At 49.5% G+C, this 24,323-nt stretch overlaps 1 protein-coding gene across 1 annotated transcript in view; it reads left to right on the forward strand.

Annotated features, from left to right (window-relative positions):
* Window positions 1–23,666, forward strand: part of FHAD1 (forkhead associated phosphopeptide binding domain 1) — a 120,939-nt gene extending 97,273 nt beyond the window's left edge. The window contains exons 24-34 of the mRNA XM_090268634.1: window positions 491–650; window positions 2,707–2,839; window positions 6,906–7,035; window positions 7,477–7,601; window positions 10,261–10,344; window positions 10,767–10,987; window positions 11,526–11,691; window positions 14,776–14,856; window positions 17,312–17,365; window positions 21,283–21,432; window positions 23,516–23,666. Coding sequence (XP_090124760.1) covers window positions 491–650; window positions 2,707–2,839; window positions 6,906–7,035; window positions 7,477–7,601; window positions 10,261–10,344; window positions 10,767–10,987; window positions 11,526–11,691; window positions 14,776–14,856; window positions 17,312–17,365; window positions 21,283–21,399 — 1,271 coding nt within the window. The 3' untranslated portion in view covers window positions 21,400–21,432; window positions 23,516–23,666. The remainder of the gene's footprint in view (window positions 1–490; window positions 651–2,706; window positions 2,840–6,905; window positions 7,036–7,476; window positions 7,602–10,260; window positions 10,345–10,766; window positions 10,988–11,525; window positions 11,692–14,775; window positions 14,857–17,311; window positions 17,366–21,282; window positions 21,433–23,515) is intronic.
* The last annotated feature ends 657 nt before the right edge of the window (window positions 23,667–24,323 follow it).

A 24,323-nucleotide genomic window follows, 5' to 3' on the forward strand; every position in this document is an offset into this window, starting at 1 on the left:
CCAAAGGGTCACGTGCACCTCAGGGCTACATACAGTGGGGTGAAATGACACGCAGCTCAGACCCACCTGAGCTGTGTGCTCATCTCCACCTGTCAGTGGTGGGAGGCTGTTGCACCTGGTGGGCACCTGAGCACAGCAGGTCCCAGAGGCCTTAGCCAAACAGAGGCAGAAGCAGGCAGCGGATTGTGGACCTGAGTGCCCTAAAATGCCGTAGTTACCAGTCAGAGACGGACAGCATCTGCCGGTGGGACACTGGGCTCAGGCGGGAGCACATGGTCCTCACAGAGCCAGCACTCACTCAAAGGTACTGCTGGTGTGCTATTTGCTGTCATTTGCTAAGATGCAAGCAGACCTCCTGGCTGCTGCTGAAGCCCCCAGAAACTCCCTGGAAGGCAGACCTCCTTGTGATTCGTACCCTGGCAGACCTGCTGTGGCCCTAGCAGAGACCCAAGGCAGGACACCCCCTCCCCAGCTTTCCTGTTGCCCCCAGGGGAGCTCAGTGAGAAGCAGAAGGTGGAATTGGAGAGGAATGTGGCCCTGGTCCAACAACAAAAGGGCGAGCTGAGTGTGCTCAAGGAAAAGGTGGCACAGATGAGCAGCCTGGTGGAGAAAAAAGACAGGGAGCTGGAGGTCCTCAAAGAAGCCCTCAGGTGCGTGGGAAGGTCTGCGTGGCATGGGGAGCCCGGGCACACCCAGGGGCCCAAGGAGCCTTGCACAGAGGGAAGGGGTTCAGGGAGTGCTGACTGAAGAGACGAGTGGATGGATGGATGGATGGATGGATGGATGGATGGATGGATGGATGGATGGAGTGACGGATGGGCGGATGGATGGATGAATGGTGGATGGATGGATGGAGTGATGGATGGATGGATGGAGTGATGGATGGATGGATGGATGGAGTGACAGATGGGCGGATGGATGGATGAATGGTGGATGGATGGATGGAGTGATGGATGGATGGATGGAGTGATGGATGGATGGATGGAGTGATGGATGGATGGATGGATGGAGCAATGGATGGATGGATGGATGGATGGATGGATGGGTAGATGGGTGGTGGATGGGTGGGTGGATGGATGGATGGATGGATGGGTGGATGGATGGATGGGTGGATAGATGGATGGATGGATGGATGGATGGATGGATGGATGGATGGAGTGATGGATGGATGGATGGATGGATGGATGGATGGATGGATGGAGTGATGGATGGATGGATGGATGGAGTGATGGATGGATGGATGGAGCGATGGATGGATGGATGGAGCAATGGATGGATGGATGGATGGATGGATGGATGGATGGATGGGTAGATGGGTGGTGGATGGGTGGGTGGATGGATGGATGGATGGATGGGTGGATGGATGGATGGGTGGATAGATGGATGGATGGATGGAGTGATGGATGGATGGATGGATGGATGGATGGATGGATGGGTGGATGGATGAATGACGTGTGTTCCATTGCTTCACAGCCTCATCCATTAAAACAGGGTTTTGCTTAGTTTGTGCTTCTCAAACGTTCCTGCCTAATATTCCAGAATACAGGTCTCAGCTTAAATGCCACTTCCTCCAGGAAGCTCTTTGTCACTCACCCTCACCAAACCTAGGCAAGGGCTCCTCCTCTGCCTGGGGTCCCTCAGTCAGGCTGTGTTTTATTGCCTATTTAATTGTCTGCCTTCCCCATGAGGTCAGGGTCTGTGTAGACCTTGCCTGGAATTGCCTCCCAGCATTCACGTGGTGCCTAACACACAGGGAAACTAATAAATATTTATCGAACAAATGTATAAACTGGGAACATCAGAGGTCAGCTTAAAATAAATATAAAATACCCCAGTCCCACGAATTTGTCTAAAAAATACATGCGAGTTTACATTTTCATCCACAGCTTATCCATATTTTGACATAACAATGTTTTCCCCAAGAAAGTTAGAGTAGAAGTGATGTCTTATGTGTACCCTGTGGCTTCTCATCCCTCGCAGTTCATAGCCAAAGCATATTCACACAGTGATTAAAAGAACAGGCTCCATCCCTGGGCAGGTGGCTCAGTTGGTTGGAGTATCATCCTGTACACCAAAAGGTTGTGGGTTCGATTCCCAGTCAGGGCACATACCTATGTTGTGGGTTCAATCCCTGGTTGGGGAGTGGACGGGAGACAACTGATGATGTATCCCTCTCACATCAATGTCTCTCTCTCTCTCTCTCTCTTTCTCCCACTTCCTCTCTCTCTAAAAATCAATAAGCATATCCTCAGGTAAGGATTAAAAAAAAAAAAAACCGGCTCCAGACCCAGGCTATCTGGGTTCAAAGACAGGTGTTTCTGCTTGCAAGCTCCGTGACCATGGATAAATTGCGGTGTATCTCTGTTCTTGCCTATAAAATGGGGCAAAGAGAGTCCCTCATTCATTGGACTGTTATAAGAAACAGAAGGGCTAACCCCTAAAAGGAGTAAGAAATAGAATACGCACAGCAGATGCCCCGTAAGTGGCACAGCAGGTATCCCACAGGCCCAGGTGGGAAGCAAGAGCGGGTAGGTGCTGACTTCTCCTGCCACTTTCCTGTAAGTCCCCTGAGGTTCAATTCTCTAGAAATCTGTGGGCGGGAGACTTGAAGTTGGAGTTCCTTCTCCTATTCTGCGGGGGGGACAAAGGGAAATCCGTGGTTCCCAGAACCTTAGGCAGCACAGTGACTCATCTTCTCTGCCCTAGAGCCTCCCAAGAGAAACACAAACTCCAGCTGCACAAGGAGAAGGAGCAGAAGCCCAGGCACGCGGCCCAGATGTGTGACATCTCCGTGCAGATAGAGCCGGCCCCCAGCGACATGGCCGTGAGCAGCCAGGAGGTGAGTGCCTACCCCGTCCTGGGCACCTGGAAGGACTTGCTAGGGAGGGGAGAGCCCAGCCGTGGCTTTCTCTGCTTTTGAAAACCTTCTCCTTCTAAGTTCCACAAACAGTGCTTGCTTCAGTGCAACGCAAAAGTGAAAAAGCAGGGGCCCTGCCTCTCCGATTGCCGTCACCAGACGGCTGTCAGCGGGTTGGCGTGTGTGCCATGGGGCCTTACACATCCTTCCACAGCCACGTCTGTACAGTGGACACGACCTGCCTTGGACCCTCCTCTCAGAAACTGTGACCTCAGGAGGTTACCGTGAGGCAATTCGCTCGTCTGGCAAGTGGGAGAAAGGACAGCCACTAATCACCTCCTGGGGGTGCTGAGAAATAAATTTTATTTATAAACACAAACACAAACATATAAATATATATATATATATATATATATATATATATTTACTTCATAGCTTTTTTTTTTGCAAAATAATAGTATCAAGCCATATGTATTCTATAATTTTTCCCCATATACCACTATTTAAGGGGCATCTTTTCAAGCAAGTCTATAAGAGCTACCTCCTTCTTTTAAATGGCTGCATAGAATTCCATCATGTCCCTTTTGTCCCAGCAGTCCCCTGTTGATGGACATTTAGGTTGTTTCTGCTTTCACACTTAACTCTGATCGATATCCCTGTATGCGTGTAGAACAAGTCTCTAGATGTGGAATTGCTGGGTCCAGAGGATGTCCGAAATGGTGCGTGATGGGGCCAAACTGCCTTCCCAGAGAGCAGTACCCTTTATGCTCCGTGGCTGTCTCGTGGTGACTTCCCTCAGGGGACTGCCCGGACACCTTTGTGCGCCTGAAGTCCCAGGTGCACAGCAAACGGGGAGTGTGTCGGAATGAGAACAGCCGTAACCACTGCACCCACAAAGGCAGCACTCACATTCTGCCCCCGTGACTGGGGCTGTGATGCTCCTGTTGTCCGCGGTTGGCTGAGCGTGGGCACGGTGCTCCCTGGAGGGCCAGGGTTTCCTGGAGTCCTGGGGTGTCACTTCCCCCTTGGCTTTATGAAACTAGAGAGCAGGGCGGTTCAGTAACAGGCTCCGGATTGTCACTTGGAAGCGGAGCCAAGTGTGTCAGCTTGCCTGCCTGCTTCCTCAAAGATGCCGCCCTCCTGCCAAGCAGCAGTGAGCCAGGGCCGCACACAGCTCAAACGAAAGGGCCCGGCGGCCCGGCAGCTGTCCTTGGCACCGGGCACTGCCCAGGGCACTTTCACAGAAGTGTCTCCTTGCGGCTCAGGGTGACCTCGAGCTGGGGCTGCAGCAGGCCCACACGGCTAAGCTCCACAGGGCAGAGGGCGGGTCTCACTCCTGCTGGAATCCCGAGCTCTTAGTGCAAGACCTGGCCCGTATTCATCACTCATTCGACCACTATTGAGTGCCTGCTGCATGCCAGGTCCTGTGCCGGGTGCGGTGGGGGACACACAGGGCTGCCACCCACCCCAGTCCCCTTCCCACTCTGCACGTGTTCGTTGGAATGGACTGCTGACTGGTCACCGTGATGGCTAGTTTCCATGACGAGGCGGGATCGGCAAAGGCAGAGGGAGGCTGCAAGATAAAAGGAAAAAAGGATTTGTTCTTTCTCAGAATGGTTTCCATACTCAGGCCACTTCCTGCTTTCTAAGCCAGAGGGGGTCAGAGGGCTTAAGAGTTGTATGAGAAAGAATCTCCATTTTCTCTAAATAAACAAGTTCCCAGGGGCCATGAGCAAAGGGTCACGTCAAGCTCAGGCGTGCTCTTCATGCAGAGGAAAGGCTGTCTCTGGGCCTCCCTCCCTGCCACCCTGTGGTCAGTATCGCTCCCTTCCCCTTCACATATGTGCACACATGCACGTATGCACATGCTCACACACTCACACACACACACACACACATACACGACACTTCAGGTGTTTACTTCCAGGGCAAGTACGCCCTCAAAGAGAGCGAGGCCAGCACAGAACTGACCGGGAAGTGGACCCACTGTGCATCATGTGAGTGGACCAGGGCCAGGGATGGGGCCCAGTGAGGTCCTACTAAGTGCAGCCAGGGTAGAGCACCCTTTTTCTCTGCTGAGCCCTGGTCCCAGCCGGAAAGCAGGGCAAGCTTCTTCCAACTCCTGTTTCTGACCTCAGTTCACCCCATATTTATTGAGCATCTGCTATGCTCGGGCACAGGCTACAGTGAAGGCAAAGTTTTTGCTCACAGAGCCCACATTCTGGAACGGGAGAGACAGGCAGCAAACAAGTCAAAAGCAAACAAAGTATTCAATGGGTATAGCGCTCTGAGGAAATACAGGGCAGGATTCAGGACAGAGAGGGTGGATGGGGGAGCTCTTTCTGGTCAGGTGGCCAGAGAGGCCTCTCCAAGAGGGGGGAGGCATGGCGGGGGAGGGGCCGAATGAGTTGCAGCCCCAGGAGGACCTCAGACAGGCTGCTGGGCTTCTCGAGGGAGGCCGTGGGCTGGTACCCTCAGTGGCCAGTGTGGCTGCCATAGGGCCTGGGACATGTCACATGGGCCTTTAATAAGCATCTGATTATCGGAAGCAAGAGCTCTGTTCTCCTGGAAGCATTTGCCACTTTCTGGAATTATTTCCACGCCTGTCTGCTGGTTCTTCATGAGCCCCACGGCAGCAAGGCTTGTCTGCCTGGCTCTCTGATCTCGCCCCCAGGCCTAAAACAGTGCCTGGCTCTGTACCTATGTATATATCTTTTCTGAATGTATGAAGTGAGCCAGAATTGTTATTTTAAAAATTGTTAGCCCTGACTGGTGTGGCTCAGTGGATTGAGTGCTGACCTGCAAACCGAAAGGTCACTGGTTCGATTCCCAGTCGGGGCACATGCCTGGGTTGCAGGCCAGGTCCCCGGTAGTGGGGTGCACGAGAGACAACCACACACTGATGTTTCTCTCCCTCTCTTTCTCCCTCCCTTCCCTTCTCTCTAAAAATAAAATAAATAAATACAAAATCTTAAGAAAATAAATAAATAAAATCTTTTTTTTTCAATTGTTATATGGTCATTTGACTGGGACCTTCCCTAGCAGCTCTGTCTAAAACCAAAAACCATTCCCAGCATCCCGTTCCATTGCCATTTCCTTCTCTTTAGCACTTCCCACTGTCCACCATCTATTTTCCACGCTTATCTTACTTACAGTCCGTCTCCCCACACTAGGACACAGAATCCAGGACAGCAGGAATTCTGCTGGTTTTGCTCACGGCTGAGCCCCCAGAGCCTAGACTAAGGCTTGGCACACAGAGGTGCTCAGCAAATCTTTGTGAAGTGAACGAATGTGTGAATTGCGTACCCTAGAGAAGTGTTTAACTTGGACCCTGTGCCTGGTCTTCAGGGGGATCCCTAAACCCCCAGAAGTCATATGCAACTTACTGTGTGTTCACGCATTTTTCTGGAGAAAGGAATCCTGCCTTCTCAAAGGGGTGCATGACCCTTAAAAGGTGAAGAAGACCTTCACTTGTCTGCGCCCTTGTGAGCCCAGTTCTAACTGTGTGGCCGATGGCCACCAGGGTGGATGGTGCACACAGAGGAGGAGCCCGTCACCGCATGTCGGGCAGCGTTGTTCTCGGAGCTCGAAGTCCCAGACCAGCCAAGAGCCATCTCTCAGATTCTTCTTGGCCAATATTACACAACCATTCTTATTACCAGTTAAGAAGCAAGTATCATGTGCTGTCATCCAAAAATGCCCCTTCCGGAGCAGAATTGGACGTGCTATTTAGAGACGAGACCGGAATGACAACAAATGGAAACCCAAGCTTAGATGAAATACAAACAACATGTGGGGAGGGAACAAAGAGGGGATCTTTTGCTCATAGCTACGCTAAATAGGTGGGAAAGTTGGAAATCTTCCTAGATGTGACTTTATATTCCAAGTGAAACTGTAAACTCCTTCTCTGCTGAAACCCCTTAACAGTATTTTCCAAAGAGCTCAGTGACAAGGTTGCTGCTATTGATGTATTGTTCACACTTCTTCGAATATAAGAGAGGTAGTCTCACCCCTAATAAAGCTGCTGTCTGTTCCATTCTGGCCACAGGAGCAGTCCTTCAGTGATCTGGGGGTCAAGTGCAAATGGTCCCGACATGAGGAAGTCATTCAGCGTCAGAAAAAAGCCTTATCTGAACTTCGAGCGCGAATCAAAGAGCTCGAGAATCCCCGCTCATCAAGTGAGTTCCCGCCTTCCTACTCGGCCTCCAGCCCCAGGGTTCACTCTGGGAGCCGACCGCTTTGCCAGGACCACTGCCTTCTATACCTATAATTTCATAACTAAGAGGATGTTGTAGTACAAAAAAAAAAAAATGGTAGTTAAGTACAGAACTTGCTATTAAATAAGTAGGATTTCATGAAAAACCCATACATTGTCCTACTTTCTATTTCGCTGTGGTCTGGTGGAAAGTTTCTCATGGACCAACACCGTGCAAGGATCTACCTTGGGGAACTTCCTAGGATACGTGTTTAGAGGGGAGAGGGCCCTCCAGGTGCTGAGCTTGCTACTGGGTGGAGCACTGGGCTGGGACCCACAAGTCCGGGTTCAAGTCCCACCCCTATTCCTGCAGCCTCACCTTAGCTGTGGCCTTTCTTCTGAATCTGAATTATTTATTTTCTAGATCATAAGGACCCCCTGGATGAATCATGTCTAGACTTCAAGACTCTCAGAATGGAGAAAAATGTCCAGAAAATATTGGACGCAAATCCTGATTGGTCAGCTCTCTCAAGACTAGAGATCCGAGCGGTAGCCAAATCCAATTTGTCTCTGCATGACTGACAGGTGGAAAGGATAGGCATGAAGGCAGACACTAGCTGTGTGCCCTGGCACGGCCCTGCTATCAGTGGCTCGGGGCCGGGCCCTTTCTGATGGGCTATTGTCTGTACTGACTGGTCAGTGCCTTGCATACCAGTGGTCCAATGCTCCAACAGAAAGGTGGCCTTCCCTTTGTGCACAGCATGATATATCTTTGCATTCACATCGGGCCAGGTCAACCTCTGGTGGGCCCTCCTTTGCGCATCGTGTGTTCTGTGCTGCAGAAAATATTCAACGGGCTCACTTATTAACGTTATGCCATGAGTTTGCCTAAAGTTTACCTTTTGCTGTAAACTGAAAAACAACACGTAACAGGTATCAGCAGCAGCCACGATTAAGAGGACACCAGTTCTGGAGTCAGAGAGCCCCATGTTGGAATCCGGGCGCTGAAAGCTCTGTGACCTTAGGCGAGGCTGTCAACCCTTCAGGGGCTCCATGGCCCAGCTGGAAAATGATGATGAAAAAAATTAAAGGAGAAAATTACGTAAAATTCTTATCCCAGCCCCTCGCTCACTGTGAACACTTAATAAATGATAGCTGTTACGATTATTAAATAGTATTAGTCAAGAAAGCCTTCCTTTCTTAGGGGGCGTAGTATTGTTTGACAGGATTTTCAGAAGTAATTTCGTTGTTAAGCTGAAGGTACCCTGTACCCTAAATGAATGTTTGATTGGGTGTTTGATTGACACATGACAAGGGAGAGCTTAGGTCATGATCAATCACAGGAGCCACTGGGCGGGGCTTGCTGCCACAGCTGGATCTAAACCATTGCTCAGGCTTTTAGGAGAAAAAATAGCCATGCTATCTGTACTCACGTTCTCCCCAACAAATTTCCTAGACATTTGCTGGAGACGTGAGTCTTCAAAATTCTGTTGCTTTTCTTGATCAGCTCCAATGCGCCTTCTCCGAGGTTGGGAGCAGGGGGACAGTCTCCAGGTGGGGAGTTCAGCTGGATCTCATATCCTGACCCCGCTTCCAAGATTTTCCTTCCCTTTGACCATGACCCCTGATCCCACTACTGACACCACAGAGCACCAAACCCCCCAACTCTCCTAGAAAAGCCTCAATCCTTCAAGGTCGGCGGTAAAGTTAAAGGAAGAGGAGCAGGGGGAAGAATGACTGACATCTGTTAGGTGCTGATGGGTGCCAGACACTGAGCTAAGCCCTCTGCATACATTATCTCACTTAATCCTCACAGCAGCCTGTGTCTAGTTACTGCCATCATCCCTGGCTTACAGAGGAGAAGACACAAACCTTCTGGAGGTCAAGCAGCTCACCCCAGGTCACAGGATAATGAATTACAGAGCCAGGACTGCGTCCCTGGCAGGCTGTCCCTAGCACCCTGTAGACTGCAGAGAAGGGGGTGGGGACTGTGTAATTGACCCCTGCAGCCCAGACTCTTCCTTAGGTGACCCTCCCTCGGGAAAAGAGAGGGGGGTTCTGTAGAGGGGTGCAGAGAATGCAGCTCAGGGGAGGTGAGGACACTGAGTAGCATCTCAGGATTGTTTTGCAGCAGATCTGCTCAGTTCACTGTTATCTCCAAATAGCTTCCCTTCTTCTCTATAAGTACCTAATAAATATGTCCACTCTTATCTGTCACAGTCACTTTGGGGGCTTCTGTACTTCTGTGTTGGGTTTTTGTTTAAATCTCAGAATTTTACAGCATAGTAGTGGCAAATGCTATGGGCTAGGAGATCCTACATGGCAAGCCCTGGAAGCCCAATTGGGTTTTTAAGGAGATTGACTGGCTATTTGTGGTCCTTCAGATTTCCTGGTCAGTGTGGTGGGGACTTTCAGCAGCCAGCTGGCCGACTAGGGTCTTAGTGAGTGCGCAGCCATAGACACCATCCTGTGGTGTCTCTGGAAGGGGTCTGAAGGGATGCTGACCCACCAGGTTCTACTACTAGGAGAAGGTTGGGCCAAATTTTGGGGGGATATAGTTTCCATGGCATAAAAATCAGATTCCTTTCAATAAGGGGGGAGGGGCTATTTTCTATTTAACCTTCATTTATTCATTCAACAAACATGCCCACTCTGTGTCACTCTGTGCCCGGTGCCATGGTAGGCACAAGAAATGGGATAGTGACCAAAAGCAACATGGTTTCCATTTGGGGGGAGCTTGTCATCTAGACCAGGGTTCCCTGACCTCAGTGTAACCGATATTTTGGGCCAGGTAATTCTTTGTCGGGGGGCCATCCTGTGTGCTCTGAAATGTGTAGCAGCATCCCTGCCCCTCTACCCACTGGATGTTGGTAGCACCTGTCACCCCCTAGTTTTAACAACCAGATGTGCCCAGGCATGGCTAAATGTCAGCAAGGAAGGACAAAGGTGGAGAACCACTGGTCTAGAGGGAAGACAGTGTCCAAAGACCAAGACAAGTGATATGTCATTTCAAAGAGAGTCATGCCCTGAAGAGTAGGGACACTGTTACAAGAAAGCAGTTGACAAAGGAATCAGACCAGAAGGTCAGGAACTGAAATGAAAATCAACTCGGCCAAGTTATTCTTTGGTAACTACCCAGCGTTCTAACTTCTGGATGCAGAAATTCATTGTGGAACACCAAGACTTTTTAATTCTTTTTTCATTTCAGGCTCAAAATGGCCCTGTCAACTCAGCCACCGAGAAGTCGGGAAAGATGGACGTGGCCGAGGCTTTGGACCTCAGTGAAAAGCTGGTATGTACAGACAGCCTCCTGTCCAAACCTGGGTCCCCTGCAGTCAGTGTGAACCACGGGGTAGTTTAAACACCACCGCCACATACATATTTGGTTGTTATAATGGCTCTACAAGACGCATGCACTACCTCAGCATGGGACAGACATGGCATAACTAGCCTCCGCTAAAACCTGCAGAGTAAGAATAAATGTTTATTTCTGCTGTCATTCCCGCCCCCGCTCCCTGCCAAGTCTCAAAAAGGCATAGCGTAAATGGATGTGGGGAAGATGAAAGGCTTACTAAAAACCCCAATTGTATTCATTTCCAAAGTGTGTTTATTACCTGTGATTGCCACAAATGAGTGCATCAGAATCAGGCATTTGCCTCCGTAAAGCACCCACCAGTAGCCGGGCCTCTTATCTGAGAATCACCTTCCTTGTAGTACATGGATATGAGCAAAACGCTCGGGAGTCTGATGAACATCAAGGATATGGCAGGCCACGTGTCCATGAAACACCTCTCCCCCAAAGAGAGGGAGAAAGTGAACCAGCTTCGACAAAGGGACCTCAATCTCGTGTTTGATAAGATCACCCAACTCAAGAACCGGCTGGAGAGAAAGGAGGAGCTTTTGAGAGGATATGAAAAGGACATTGAGCAGCTCAGGTATCACCCGTGTCCCCGAGGAAAGGCCCAGGCCTCTACTCTCCGGCTAAACCTGGGGGCAGGAGGACACAGACCAGGGTGTGGAATAACTAAAATATGAGAATGATGACTAGGGCCTGGTAGTGACAAGTGTCCCGGTGGGACAGCAGCCATCCAAGTAAGTGCTCAGGGTCCTCCATTCACTGCTTTCCCTTAATGAATAAGCTGCAGCTTTTATGGGTTTGTCTTAGGTCTCAGCACTGGTGAACTGTCCGTAGCTTGGTCACACTTTCGGTGGCCGCTGGTCTCACTACCCGCTCTGGGAAATTGGGAGGGGCCGGTCACACATCCTTTGCCCTCCTCACACTTCACTGATTCGGCTGATTTGCTATCTATTCTGCCCTCAAGTCCCCTCAAGTCATTCTCTCCTGTGTGTAATGAAAACACTGAGTTAGCAGTATGTGGCAGTACGTATCTGCAGAATCTCCCACGTCAGGGACGTTGACAGTGAGTGAGACAGATGCAGGGCAAAGAGGCTTTGTGTCTCCCACACGCTCAGGCAGAGCAAAGGGTCCGCTCAGATGTACCAGTCACACGTGGCAAAGCTGGAGGACGACATCCACAAGGGGACCGAAGAAAACGCGCTGCTGAAGGAGGCCCTGAAGCGCATGGAGCAGCAGCTGCACCAGGAGAAAAGGCTCAACAGGGCCATCAAGCAGCACAAGGTAGAGGCCCCCGCTCGGAGCAGGAGCTCTGGCACCGCCCCTCCGCTCCCAGACAAAGGGCCCAGAGGAGCTGGGCAAAGGAAGGTGGCAGAACAGCTTTCGCATCAGACAGACGTAGGTTCAGACCCTCGATCTGTCACTCCTAGTGTGATCTCAGGCAGGTTTCTTAGCCTCTCTGAAACTCATCTGTATTTTTTTAAATGGTGGCTACGATTCATACTTTAACGGTTCTGCCGTGTCCTGGGGATACGTAGATGAATAAGCTCTCTGAGAATAAGGGATTTGGTTTCCCTACTCTGATTGGCCAGAACATAGGAGACAGCCAATAAATAAATACATCCTTGGTGGATGGATGGATGCATGGACAGGTGGATGGGGATGGATGGATGTCCTTGAAGAACGTATCCTTTCATGCAGAGCAGACGGGTAAAGAGCTGACTCAGATGAGTTCCCTGCAGGAGTTGCCCTCCATCCTGCACACCTTCCAGGCCACAGGCTCCCCGGATGATAGCCCCAGAAATGAAAGCAGCACCTGTTCTGAGGGAGCAATGATATTGCGTTTCTAGTGTTCACCCCTCTGAGCTAAACATCACAGACCCCTGTCTGTATATGTCACACCACGCAATGCCAAGGAGTGCTTGACCAGTGACAGAGCTTTGACTTGTCCTTTGATGCGTCCTTTGGAGAGCTCACCCCTTCTGAGGAGCCCCCCAGGGCATGGCAGGCTAGGCCCCAAATCAGAGACACCAGACCATGGAATGGGATAGCAAAGGGCCCAAAAGAGGCCATTGTCATGTGCTGGCTAAAAAAACGTAAGAAAGCCTGAGGATTTACATAATCAGGCTTCACATGCATTATTCACGGTATGCACTCTTCACACACAGTGCAGGGGCTGTGCCCACCTGCTGGGCACTAGGCATCCTTCAGTGGAGAAGGATCTGAAATGACCAAGTTGAACCTGTGACGGGGATCCCAGAAGAGCTAGAGCTGGGAACTTTCAAGTTTATGGACTTCACAATTTAGGGGAAGATGTCTTAAGAACTAGAGCCATAAGCATGGCAGCAACGCTGATGGCATTATCTATCGAGTGCCATGGAGTGGCAGGCAGCACTCCACATAGCACACGCTTCCTCTGTCCCATCAACCCTACAAGGAATGCTGGCAAGTGTCAGCCCATCTGAGAAGGGGGAACGCTGAGACTGACAGAGGGTGTTACCTGGCTACTCAGCACAGAAGCAGGGTTCCCACACACACCGGCTGCCCTCCCAACCCCCAGCCACTTTGCCCGCCCCTTCCTCTCCCTGGCCAGGTCCCCCCTCCGCCCCCACTGCCCACTGCTTTTGGCTGGTTTGCATGCCAGGGCTTGGGTGTGCACTTGAGGTTGGCTATTAATATGTTGTCAGAAATTCCTAGCTGTCAGGAAAAATAATAATAAATGTTTAGAGGTTTGCTGGATTCTGAAGGGAACTTGTATACATCTGTCTTGGCATCAGTTCCTTCCAAGGAGTTTATATTTATTTTTAACATGGAAGTTAAAGGAGAATAGACTCCCTTTTTGTTTTAAGTTTTACACCTAGTATTTCCATAAAGAGTGTTCTGTTTTGTTTTTTCAGTCTCCTGTATAAAATTTCACCCATTCATAGAAATGGCCTGGTTCAAGCACTGGGAACTACCACCCTCTTCTCCCCCCCTAAAAATGTAGTTTGTAGCTGTAGTGTTTGAACATCTCTTCACCAAGCAGAACTTTCCAGAATCAAAAGCCATGCTTCCATATTAATACCTTTGTGAAGAATGAGGGTTGATATAAAATGCTGAGAAAACCTCAGTGCTGGGCATTCACAAGAGGACCTTGTGGTCACGGGCTTCCAGATGCCTCTGGAATGCCCTGGGTCCGCAGCTCCATTCAGGGGACCAAGTAACAAAGACAGTGGCCCAGGCTGTGTTCAGTCTAGTCCACGCTCCATCACTAGAGAAGGCGGCAGTGTCTGTCAGCATTTGCATGCAGATTTTGGAGTCAAACGAATAGGGTTAAAGCCCCACCTCTGCCCCTGAGTGACCCCTGAGTAAGTGGCTTAACCTCAGTATCCCAGGATCTTCAACAAAAAAACAACGCAAAACAGTAGCAATGGCATTGACGTAACGGGGACACTGGGAGGATTCAACGATATGACGCTCGCTTGCTACCAGGCAGAGAAAAGGCAACTAACTCATGGAAGGCAGGGGGTGGGTCCTGTATTTCCTCCGGAGAGTTTCCTGCCAGCTGTCGGGCTCCGCAAACCCTGCGCTGCGTTCCAGCTTCCCTGGCCCCGCAAAGCCGGCAGCTCTTTTGTGAGCCTCTTTCTCTGTTTGGTGAATACAGCTAGGACCACAGCCAAGAAAAGGCCCAGATACTTTTTGTGACTTAGGGTAAGGCTGGAATTTTTAATCGGGCAATTTGAAATGCACAGGAGTTGCCATTTGGGAAGCACGCCAGCCCTTTCTCAGCCCTTCAGTCGTGCTCCAAGGGCGAGAAAGGCTGAAGTGCACTTGGTGACTTCAGGCGGGGGAAGCAGCTCCGCTCGCCTGCCAATCAAAGATCCAGCCAATCAAATCCTGGCCAGGGGGCGTGGCCACAGCCTTGCCGGGTGGTCTCCGCCGGGCTGGGGCCCCTAACCTTCCCTCTGCTTAATTAGCTCAGATTCCTTATCTTTAAGATGAGAATTAAAATGGCACTAACACATAGCATTCGATTCCATGAGAGCGTGCATACAAAACCCTTAGCGCGTGGGGCCGACCACTCGATAGATGCTCTTACACCATTATCATCACTACACGTTATCATCACGTATAGGAAGAGGATGGGATGAGGGGAGGGGGTTGGAGGTGGTACCCTTTGGCCCACACAAGGATGAAAAAGTAAAATGTGGTTAGGGTGGCACAGTGCATGGACAGAAGATGAAGAAAAAGACCCTCGCCCACCCCCCATCTTTTTCCCACCAACTCTTTGGGTCCCCGCGTCTCCTAGAAGCCTCAGAGATGGGTCCCAGAATGGGACAGGTTAGAACACACTAAACGCTCTCTTGCTCACCTGATGTTTTCACTCAGGAACGTTTGGAGGATCACGGACAGAGAAATGCAAAAGAATCAGCACCTGGCAACTATTCCTTCAAAGAGAAGGAGAAGCAGGTAAGGAGAGGTTGTCTGATCTTGCAACCAGACACAAAGTCAATACTATAGTTTTTTCAAAGATAAGGGCTTATGGTGTGTCCGTGGCAGTATGTGCTGCCCAAGGAAGACTACACACCTGCACTCCCTCCCCTTCCCGCAGCCCAGCCCCTGCCAGGGCCCCTGCCTGCAGCCTGAACAAGTGGCCTAAGAGACAAGCAAGCATCTAACCCAGTATCTGGAGGGGAAAGAGAGCAGAGGGGAAGAGCAAGTGTAGTTCTGGCTGATGGAGCAGTCATTTTAGGCTCTAAATGATTTGGGGACGTGGAGACAAGGTCATAAGGAGAGAAGAGTGGGGAGCCCAGGGAACCTCTACCCAAAGAATGGAAGAAAGGAAAAAGTGGGTGCAAAACAGAGCCAGGAATGAGGATGAAAGAGCCCATTGTCACTACCAAAGGGGGAGCCTTCTTTGGCTGTGCGCTTTCTGGTGACCGATGGGAAATGGAAAACCCAGCATGGTCCGGGGTTCACAGTGTCCACGAGATAAGATAAGTGTGATGCTCAGAAGTGCCCTCGGAACAAAGACAATACTGGACTTTCCCTAGAGAGGACATTGTGTGACGTAATGAAAAATGTCCCTAAGAATAGCAGTGAAATGTTGGCTGAGCCATGTCTGAGAGCAGCTTTTGAGACAGGCTGATGTCATCATCACACACCCCAGTGAGTCCGGGCAAAGCAGGTGTCCGGGGGCCAGACGCTGCCCTTCAGCGCTCAGCGGTCCACTGATTGGCTGTAATCCAGGAAGCTATTTTGGAGCAAGGTTCAAACTGGGGCTCGCTGGAGCCCTTGGGTTTCATGGAAGGGTGTGATTCAACATATACACACATACATACACACATAGCTCGTACATACCTTGCTTCCACGAGAGAAGCTCTCCATCATCTGTATTATATGCCATGTTCTTTAAGAGATTTTGCCTGATTAAAGGATTTTCCTACCATAAAAAAAGGGGGGGGGTTGGTTATTGGTTTAAAAGTGCTGCTTTATAGTATCTGGGAATTTGGATGGTGACTGTCCTCTGAGCTTAGTTCCTCTCAGCTAAGTTTGCGATAAATATTGAGTAGCTGCAGGCTCAAGGCCTTCTCCACAGAAAATGCCTGGAGGGCAAATGTCAGGACCTTAAACCTTCAGAGATGGTTGCTCTTAGAGTAGACTTAGCATATTTCCTAAGAACCGAAGAGACTTACAAGCCCCTGTGCCCCATCCCAAAGACAGCCTTCCTTCCTCCAGGGGTTTTGTGAATGTCCCGCAGGGTTGCCAGAATTAAAAGGGGTAAAACAAAATAAAACAAAATGGAATGCTCAGTTAAATCTGAATTTCAGATAAACAACAAATAGTTATTTAGTATAAGTATGTCCCTAATATTATTGCCTGGGACCTGCTTACACTGAAAAAACTCTTTGGTTTCATTCTGAAATTCAAATTTCACTGGGCATCCTGTATTTCACCTGGCAACCGCGCCCACAAATACTGCGCACCTACTAGCCGCCGAGGGGGTAGGCTCAGGAGCAGATGCCGCAAGGTGGCAGCCCACAGATGTTTCATTTAACTCACGTGATTTTTTTTTTAAGTGACATTTCAAAATACAGCACTTTTCACAAAATATGCTGGATTTTTGGCTTCTCTGGGAAACTCCAAAGATGTGGTGACTCTAGGCCCACAGCCGCCGCTGCCACCGCCGCCTCCCTTAGAAAGACGCTGAGCTTGTGGGGTTGCGGGCCTCCCCACCCGGCTCACTTCACTTCTCTTACTTCCCTGGCCCCTGTAGGCGTCAGGATGGTGGCCCCAGTGGCTGCTCAGGGGTCTCTGAGAACGTCGTATGTCCCCTTCTCGATGTCCCTGCACCGTCACCTGCCAGAGTGTCAGTCTGGAGGGAGGGAGGTCTCAGCTCTCTCTCTCACTGTGGTGTCCCCAGCACCTAGGGGGTGCTTTTTCTTCAGCAAACTGTCCCTGAGTTTTGGGGTCTTGAGGAGACCAGGGTCAGCAACAGTAATCACACCCCTGGGGAAGCTCCAGCTTTGTCCCCAACAGAGAGGTTAGCTGCCATGGCTCTCACAGTGCTTGGGTCCTGGGACACCTGGGTGGAAAGCCACTGCACGTCTACAGCCTCTTCCTATGATCTATCTGGGAAGCGCTGCTTCCAGCAAAAGCAGACTTGTTTCCCTGCAGCCCCTCGGCTGACCAGCCTACTCCCCTTGGAGTCCTCTGGAATCTGGGACAAGGGTTGCTAAGGGGCTTAGCAGGCGGTGTAGCATTGCCCCAAAGCCAAGTCCCCTCCCGTAGACCTGTCCCTGGGAAGGCTCACCCTTCCATCCAAATGGGTAGCATCCGAAAGTTGAGAAAAATCCATTTTTCTTTGATGCAAAAGTCAAAGAAGAACATAAGCTAAAGTGTGTCACTATTCTTTCTGTTTAAGAGACGAATGTTTGTAGAGATGGTGAAGAACAAGATGCAGAACTCAAACTCCCAGGTGAGCCAGAAGGAGAAGAGAGGAACAGTAGGAGGCCAAGAGGAAACCCAGTTGTCAGTAACCCCATATCTGTTGTGTATTGAGCATTTAGTACATGCCAGGCACAGAGCTAAGCATCATCTCATTTCATCTTCAGAACAGTCCTATGTGGTGGGTACTGTTAACCCCTGTTATCAGATGAGGGATCTAAGGCTCAGAGACTTAAGTAATTTGTCCAGAGCCACACAGCTAAGGAGCAGAACTGGAACTCAGGGCAGACAAACAGGTGAGTGCTGATTACCCTCCTTGAGGTAATAAACATCCAGGTAATAAACCTGATACGTTTCGGGTGGCATTTATCTTGAATTTCAAGGAAGCATCCTCTAGAATACTTCTTTAGGAGTTGAGAATCAAGACTATGAAATCTTCAACATGCTGAAACATTGCCATTCACAGTTCAGCCCAGGAACTGGAATTGACCCAAGCCCCGTTCCCACTCCACAGAGACTGGAAGCAAGCTCTCAGGAAGCTTAGAAGCAAACACATTTTAGTTGGATAAGAGAGAGGAGATATTTTTGAGTTTGATAAAAGGCCACAATCACTCGCAGACAACAAAATTATCATTGGAAAAAAAAATGATTCTAGGTAAGAGACATTTTGGGAAAATAGAAGCTTCTTCTCAACCCTGTTTTTAAGACTGGAGGGTGGTTACTACCCAGAGCAGGATGTTAGGAGGACAGAGAGCATCCCTCGGGCCCCCCTAAATCTGAGACCTTTGCCACCCTGCAAGGTGGAAGAGAGGGAGCCTACTCACTCACTTATCCATGTATATGGTTGAGCCTGGGAGCAGGCAGAAACCGCCCTCCAGTGAGGTTTTGCTTGAGGACCACCTGGGGATTAAGATGACAGAGGAGTTACCCAATATCTCGGATACTGGAGGCACATGTACAACATGAGATGTGAAGCCTCCTGGAGCTTCAGGCCGCCCCTGGTCTTAACAGAATGCGGGTAGGTGATGCGGATAATGGCGGGGCTTGAGCTAAGAGCAAAGAGCTCCCCGTTCTTCCAGCCCTCCAGCCCACACTTAGAGGTTTGGTGTCTAGAACCTCCTCGGTACAGAAAGGTTTCCTCCAGGTTCCTCGCAAAATGTGGCTTGGGGTCTCGGTCCCCCGCAGTGTGCCTGGAGTCCTTCTGGACATGGAGTCATGGTGACCACCTTGAAAAAGACATGGCAGGTAAAATCTGATCTGTCAGTCTGGCCCCCTCGTAGAGGAGTCTCCCACCCTAGCAAGCGTCAGAACCGGCAGCTCCTTCTGTTTTAAGGTCCTGTGGGGGTTGGTTTTCTGTCCTCCAAAATGCCATTCATTAGTAGTATTTTCACTGCAGCTAACAGTCTTTTATAATTATTTGTCAGTTGTAAGCTAATGAGGAAAATCTTCTAGTTAACAAATATTTATTGAATACCTTCTCTAGGCCACATGCTGTGCTGGGCACTGGGGACAGAAAAGTAAACAAAAAGATACTCTCCCGGCCCCCGTTCATTCAACAAATATTGACGCGAGTCTACCAGCGTCAGGTACCGTCCAGGCGTTGGGATTCAATCATGGATCCCCAGCGGGGGCAGTATCACCCCTGAGAAGGCAAAAATTCCTTTTTCTAAATGTGTAAAGCACAGATATATATATATATATATATATATATACAGTGCTACCTGTGATATTAACATTTCATGGCTGTGGGAGCAATAAGGAAAAAATGTCTAAGAAGGCTCCTCGGGGAAGGACCATAATAAAGAAAAAGGGGGCGGGGCGAGAAATCCTGGTTAGACCAATGAAGACACACAAAACTGCCTGCCTTTCTAGCTTATATTCTTGAGCCACTTAAAAAAAAAAAAAGTAATGATAAGATAATTACTTTGTACAAAATGTTTTAAGGGCAAAGGCCAGCAGACTAAGCTCAGGAATATATTCCACAGGGACCCACCCAGTCCGAGGGACCCACCCAGTCCAAGGGCCAGGAGAGGCCTCCCAGAAGAAGGGCTGTTTAAATGGAGGCCTGAAGTTGTGTGGGAGCCAACTGGGGTCTCTCTAGAGCCCGATGCTTGAAGTTGCCTGGAGCAGCCACTCCGGTGTGTTGAGTTAATACCTACACCTGGGTGTCGCTGTTTAAATGACTGGCTGCTAGCCATGCCTCTTCATTCTAAGGATGAGCCACGGGCTTCCAAACACCCAGGCTGAATGCCTGCCATCGCCTGTGGCCCCATGTTTGGGGTAGACCCCGCCATGTTTTCTCTGCCTGTCCTGCCCTCATCTGCATGTTCAAATATCTCATTCCTCTTCCCAGTCACCCATTCTGGCTGCTTTCTGCTGCCCCGCCCTTGTCCCTTAATAAAGTGGACCAGCCCTCAGGATCCTGGTAGATCTTGGAGCAGGGGACCCTAGACGGAGGACTCTTTACTTTTAACTAATTCCCTGGCTCTAATTCTAGCAGCCAGCGCCACACCGGGTCAGGGCACGGGCATTTTGAAACTGTCCAAGCCAGCAATCTTATTGAAAATCAAATCAAAAGGGCTAAAAAGGAGAGGCGATTCGCAGGGGGAAGGTTTCCAACATTTGCTGTTTTCGTTTCTCCTGGCACTCCGACCAAGGAGTGCTTAGTGGGCCGGTGCAGAGATGTGAGCCCTTCTCCCCCCGAAATGACTTAGAACACAGTCTCCACACTTCCAAGACTCCTGCCAAGGCCTCGGGGCGGGGGGATGCTTAAACCTGTCTCAAAGTGGAAAGGACTCACAAGATGGTCCGGCCGTCCTTCCGTCGAAGCCTACCCAGAACCTCCTCTCGGCCGTGGAGGAAGACAGGCCAGATATTCTGGTCCCTATTTGACAGATGAGGAAGCCCTGGGTCACGTAGTTAGTAAGGGGCAAAGCTGAAATTCCACTCCCTGCCGCCCTCTTCGCCCAGAGTTTTGTGTCCTCACGGTCAAGGCGTGCAGGAGGCGGGGCTGGAATTTAAAGCCTGTTGTCTGACTTGCAAGTTACAACCTACCCACAGTAGGGGCAGAACTGTGGGGGAGGGAGATTCTTGGGTTGCAATTAATACAAACCTATTCAAACAGAGGGGAGGGCCTTTTATAAGGACACCAGAGTAAGTGTCTCATAAAAAGGAAGAGCAGAAAGAGAGTCTGGCCTCGAGAGAGGACAGGTAAGCCACGGGACCCCAGGTATCACGTCTTTTACATACATACATACACACACACACACACACACATCACATCACATCACATCTCCCCTCTGCATCTCTCTGTATCTCCGCTGATCTCTCTCCAGTCACATGACAGAAAGGGGTGACCTCAAGGTCCCCCAGTTCAAAGGACCAGCCTAGGGAGTTGAGTAACCTCGCAGAGCCCATGAACCCCAAATCCTGGGAATGGTCATCTTAAAAGCCCAGCCTGTACCAAGTGTCCAATCAGCTAGACCACAACTAGGGTCACACACATGGCTTCCGGGACGTGGGGGGGCCAGCACTGAGAAAGTGGCTAAACTGACCCCTTCCAGTACCCTTCATTTTCCCTCCTATGTGAAACATAACACATATGCAGGGCAGGAGCAGCCTTTCGAGAGAGATACTCTATCCCAATAAATGTGCCCATTCTAAAAAGCTGCCGGTTTCAAAGACACGAATATAGGAAGGGAAAATGTCACCTGTGTATCTGGAGGGGTGGAACCTAAAAATCTTCCTAATGCTTACCTTGCGTAGTGTGAGAACGGTGGATGGTTTTGGCTTCCTTTGCTCATATCTATGTGTATATTATACAATACTGTGCTTTTTTATAGAACAGTTTTATTTTTGAGTTAAAGAAATAAAACCATTTGAGTAGAATGTTTGGGGATCTCACTGCCATTGTAGAGTTTGCACATTTGTTTCTCTTGCCCTTTGAAGGTCGGAGCCAGAAAGGCCTCCCCAAAGGTGGACCAGGAAAAAGAGAGACTGAGGAGAGATTCTTCCAGCAAATCCAGCCAGAGTCTCCTGTTCTCTAAGCCTGCTGGAAGGAACTAGAAACGTCATCCCACCGGCCTTGCATGATCCTGTGTGAGTCAGTGTGACTCTTCTGTGTCAAAATACTAAGATGCTTTTGTAGGACTTTAAAGGTTGTCACCCTAGCGTGGTACTGGTGTTTTGCACAATGCTATATTTTGGAGTGGGGGGGGGGGGTGCTAAGGGGCTCTTTTTAAAAATACCTAATAATGTATACATACTCAGGCATATGGAGAAGGGGGGGTTGAAATGCAGACTCCTGGGTCTAGTAGATACAATTATGTGATTCTACATTTGAGTTGTGACGTACCCAAACGTCACACCACCAAGGAGCTCCAAGAAACCCACAGTTAAGAAAACTCATGACTGATACGAGGGCCATAGGATGGGATGGTAACCTCAGGGATGTTGGGGCTATGGAACAGTGCATTTATATCTGAGTTTATTATAATACATTTAGAACGCCAATCAGTTTTATCGCTTCTATAACAATGACTAATATTTATATGACACACTGCAGTTTTCAAAACACTTCTCATCTAATCCTCCCCCAAGCCCTGGGAGGTAAATAGTGTTATGTTCTCCATTTAACAGGTGAGGAAGCTGAGGCCCAGAGAGGTTAAGTGGCCTGGCTAAACTCACACAGCTAGCAAATTCAAGAGTTGGGTCTGGAACCCAGGTTTCTAGTTGTACTTCATACTGCCCATTCTGCTATACCAAGATGGCCCAGAAGTTCAAGTCCCAGGCCATCAGGACAGACCAAGTACCCAGTCACCAAAGAGCACACACCACCCAGGTAGACACACCCCTTTTTCGTGGTGTGTGGAGAGACCCTCATCTTCCTTGCTCCACGCTCTGCTCCTCCCATGTCCTGCCCTCTCTCCAGCCAGCCACCCTCTCGCTGCCTCTCTTGTATGGCCAGGACCACCAAACAAAATGAGAAGGAGAGCCAGAATATCATTTTACTTTTTACTTTTCAAAAGCCACAATAAAAATACTTTCATATTTCAAAACCAAACACATTCTTTATACTGATTAAAAGCAGAAGGAAATAGAACATTTTCTTCCTCTCATATTCCACTGAAGGGACATCTTCCATGGGGTCAGCATCTAAAGTCAGTGAGAAAGGTGAGCATTGCCTGATCTTAAAAATATTCTTGAGAATTCTGGGAATTTTTTTTTTTTAACCATAGCATTATTTATTCCGTACCACATCCCAAACGTTCAAAACAGCAAGTTTTTCTCCAGCATCAGAGATCACTTAGTTAGGCAGTAAGTAGTTAAAGCAGCTGGTTCATGTTTAGGAGCCAAATTTTGTGGGGGAAAAATGTTGTTTGTTGGTTGAACATGTATATTAGAATTTGCATAAGTTAAATGTAATGCCTATATATGACTCCACTATATTTTAGGTTTTCCAAAGGACATGTTAATTTTCCTCATATGAATATTACAACCCATGGTGGCAATTTCTTTTCTTCACTCCTTCAACTAAGTAGCCTTTTAGGTGACTCCGCAACCACGCACCCCTTTCCCTGAGAATGCACCTCCCCCCAAATCAGGTTTGCCCTCCCTAAGGCTGCTGTCTTGGCCACAGCTGGTTGACCAAGTGATAGATATCCTAACCAAGCCAGACCCATCAGTTTTCTCTTCCAACTCAAGCTGGGCCAATCAGCCCCTCTGTTTTTAGTGTTTGGAAGTGGACTCTAGGATGCCATGCAAGTCATTAATGGCGTTGGAGCTGAGAGTCTGATGCATTTCTGGAGCTGGGTGGCCATTTCCCACCTTGTGTCTGGAGAAACAAAGCCAGTCTCAAGAGAGAGAAGGCTAGGGTGGATATGCAACCAGTAGAAACAAGAACCCAAGACCCCCCAGAGAGACAGTGCAGCAGATACTACCTACCAGCCCCTTAGTCATTGCCTTCCTCTATTATATACGCTGAACGCTAACCATCTTGATTTCCCAGCCTCCCTTGCAGCTAGAGCTGGCTATTTTGTTCAGTGCTGACCAATGATATGCAAGTGAAGCCCCTGGGAGAGGGGGGGCAGCGCTTCTCTTCTGCAATAAAAGGCAAGTCGGCGCTAGGAGAGAGCTTTCTGTCCTTTATTCCCTTACCTTGTCTCCTTTTTGTCTCCTGGAGCCCTGACTTGGAACTGGAACAGCCATTTGGGGACCACCCAGCCACAAGCAAGAGGCCAAAGCCCACCTCCAAGGACAATAGAATGGAAAGATGCGAAGGGCCTGGGGCAGCATCCCTGTTCTTGGCACCATGCCTGAACTGCCTACCTCCGTACTTCCTGTTGTGGAAGACAAATAAACTTCTTCCTGTTCAAGCCACTGTAGTCAGGTGTACCTATTTGTGTTGCAGGACAAACTACTCAAAACGTAGTGACTGAAAATGACACTATTATCTCTCATGTTCCCATGGGCCAAGCTGGGCACTTATACTGGTCTGGGCTGGCCTGGCTGGGGCTAGATAGCTTAGGATGGCCTCATTTACATACATGCCTTGTCACTGCAGGCAAGTTGGGTTAGGTCAGTGGTCTCAATCAGAGGCGACTTTGCCCCACCCCCCACCCCCACCCCCAGTGACATTTGGCAATTTCTGGACACTATTTTGGTTGTCACAATTGGGAAAGGATTACAGGGAGGGTGCTGCTATCATCTATGAGTAGAGGCCAGGGATGCTGCTAAACATCCCACAGTCCATAGTGCCCACCACAACAAAGACATACTTGATCCAACATGTCAGTAATAGCAAGAGTGAGAAACCCCAGCCTGGAGAGGCATCAGCTGGGACAGTCTGTCTCTGCTTGGCGTAGTCTCTCATCACCCAGGTGGCTAGACCTGGCTCATTCCTGTGGGCTGGGACCAGGTTCCTAAGAGCAGTAGGAGAGATCAAGCCCCAAAGCAAACACACATCTCGTTGGTCTTGGTTTGTTAATATT

The sequence above is a fragment of the Furipterus horrens genome, unplaced genomic scaffold (assembly GCF_987537825.1).
Source record: "Furipterus horrens unplaced genomic scaffold, mFurHor1.1.pri manual_scaffold_3, whole genome shotgun sequence".
Lineage (NCBI taxonomy): Eukaryota > Metazoa > Chordata > Mammalia > Chiroptera > Furipteridae > Furipterus > Furipterus horrens.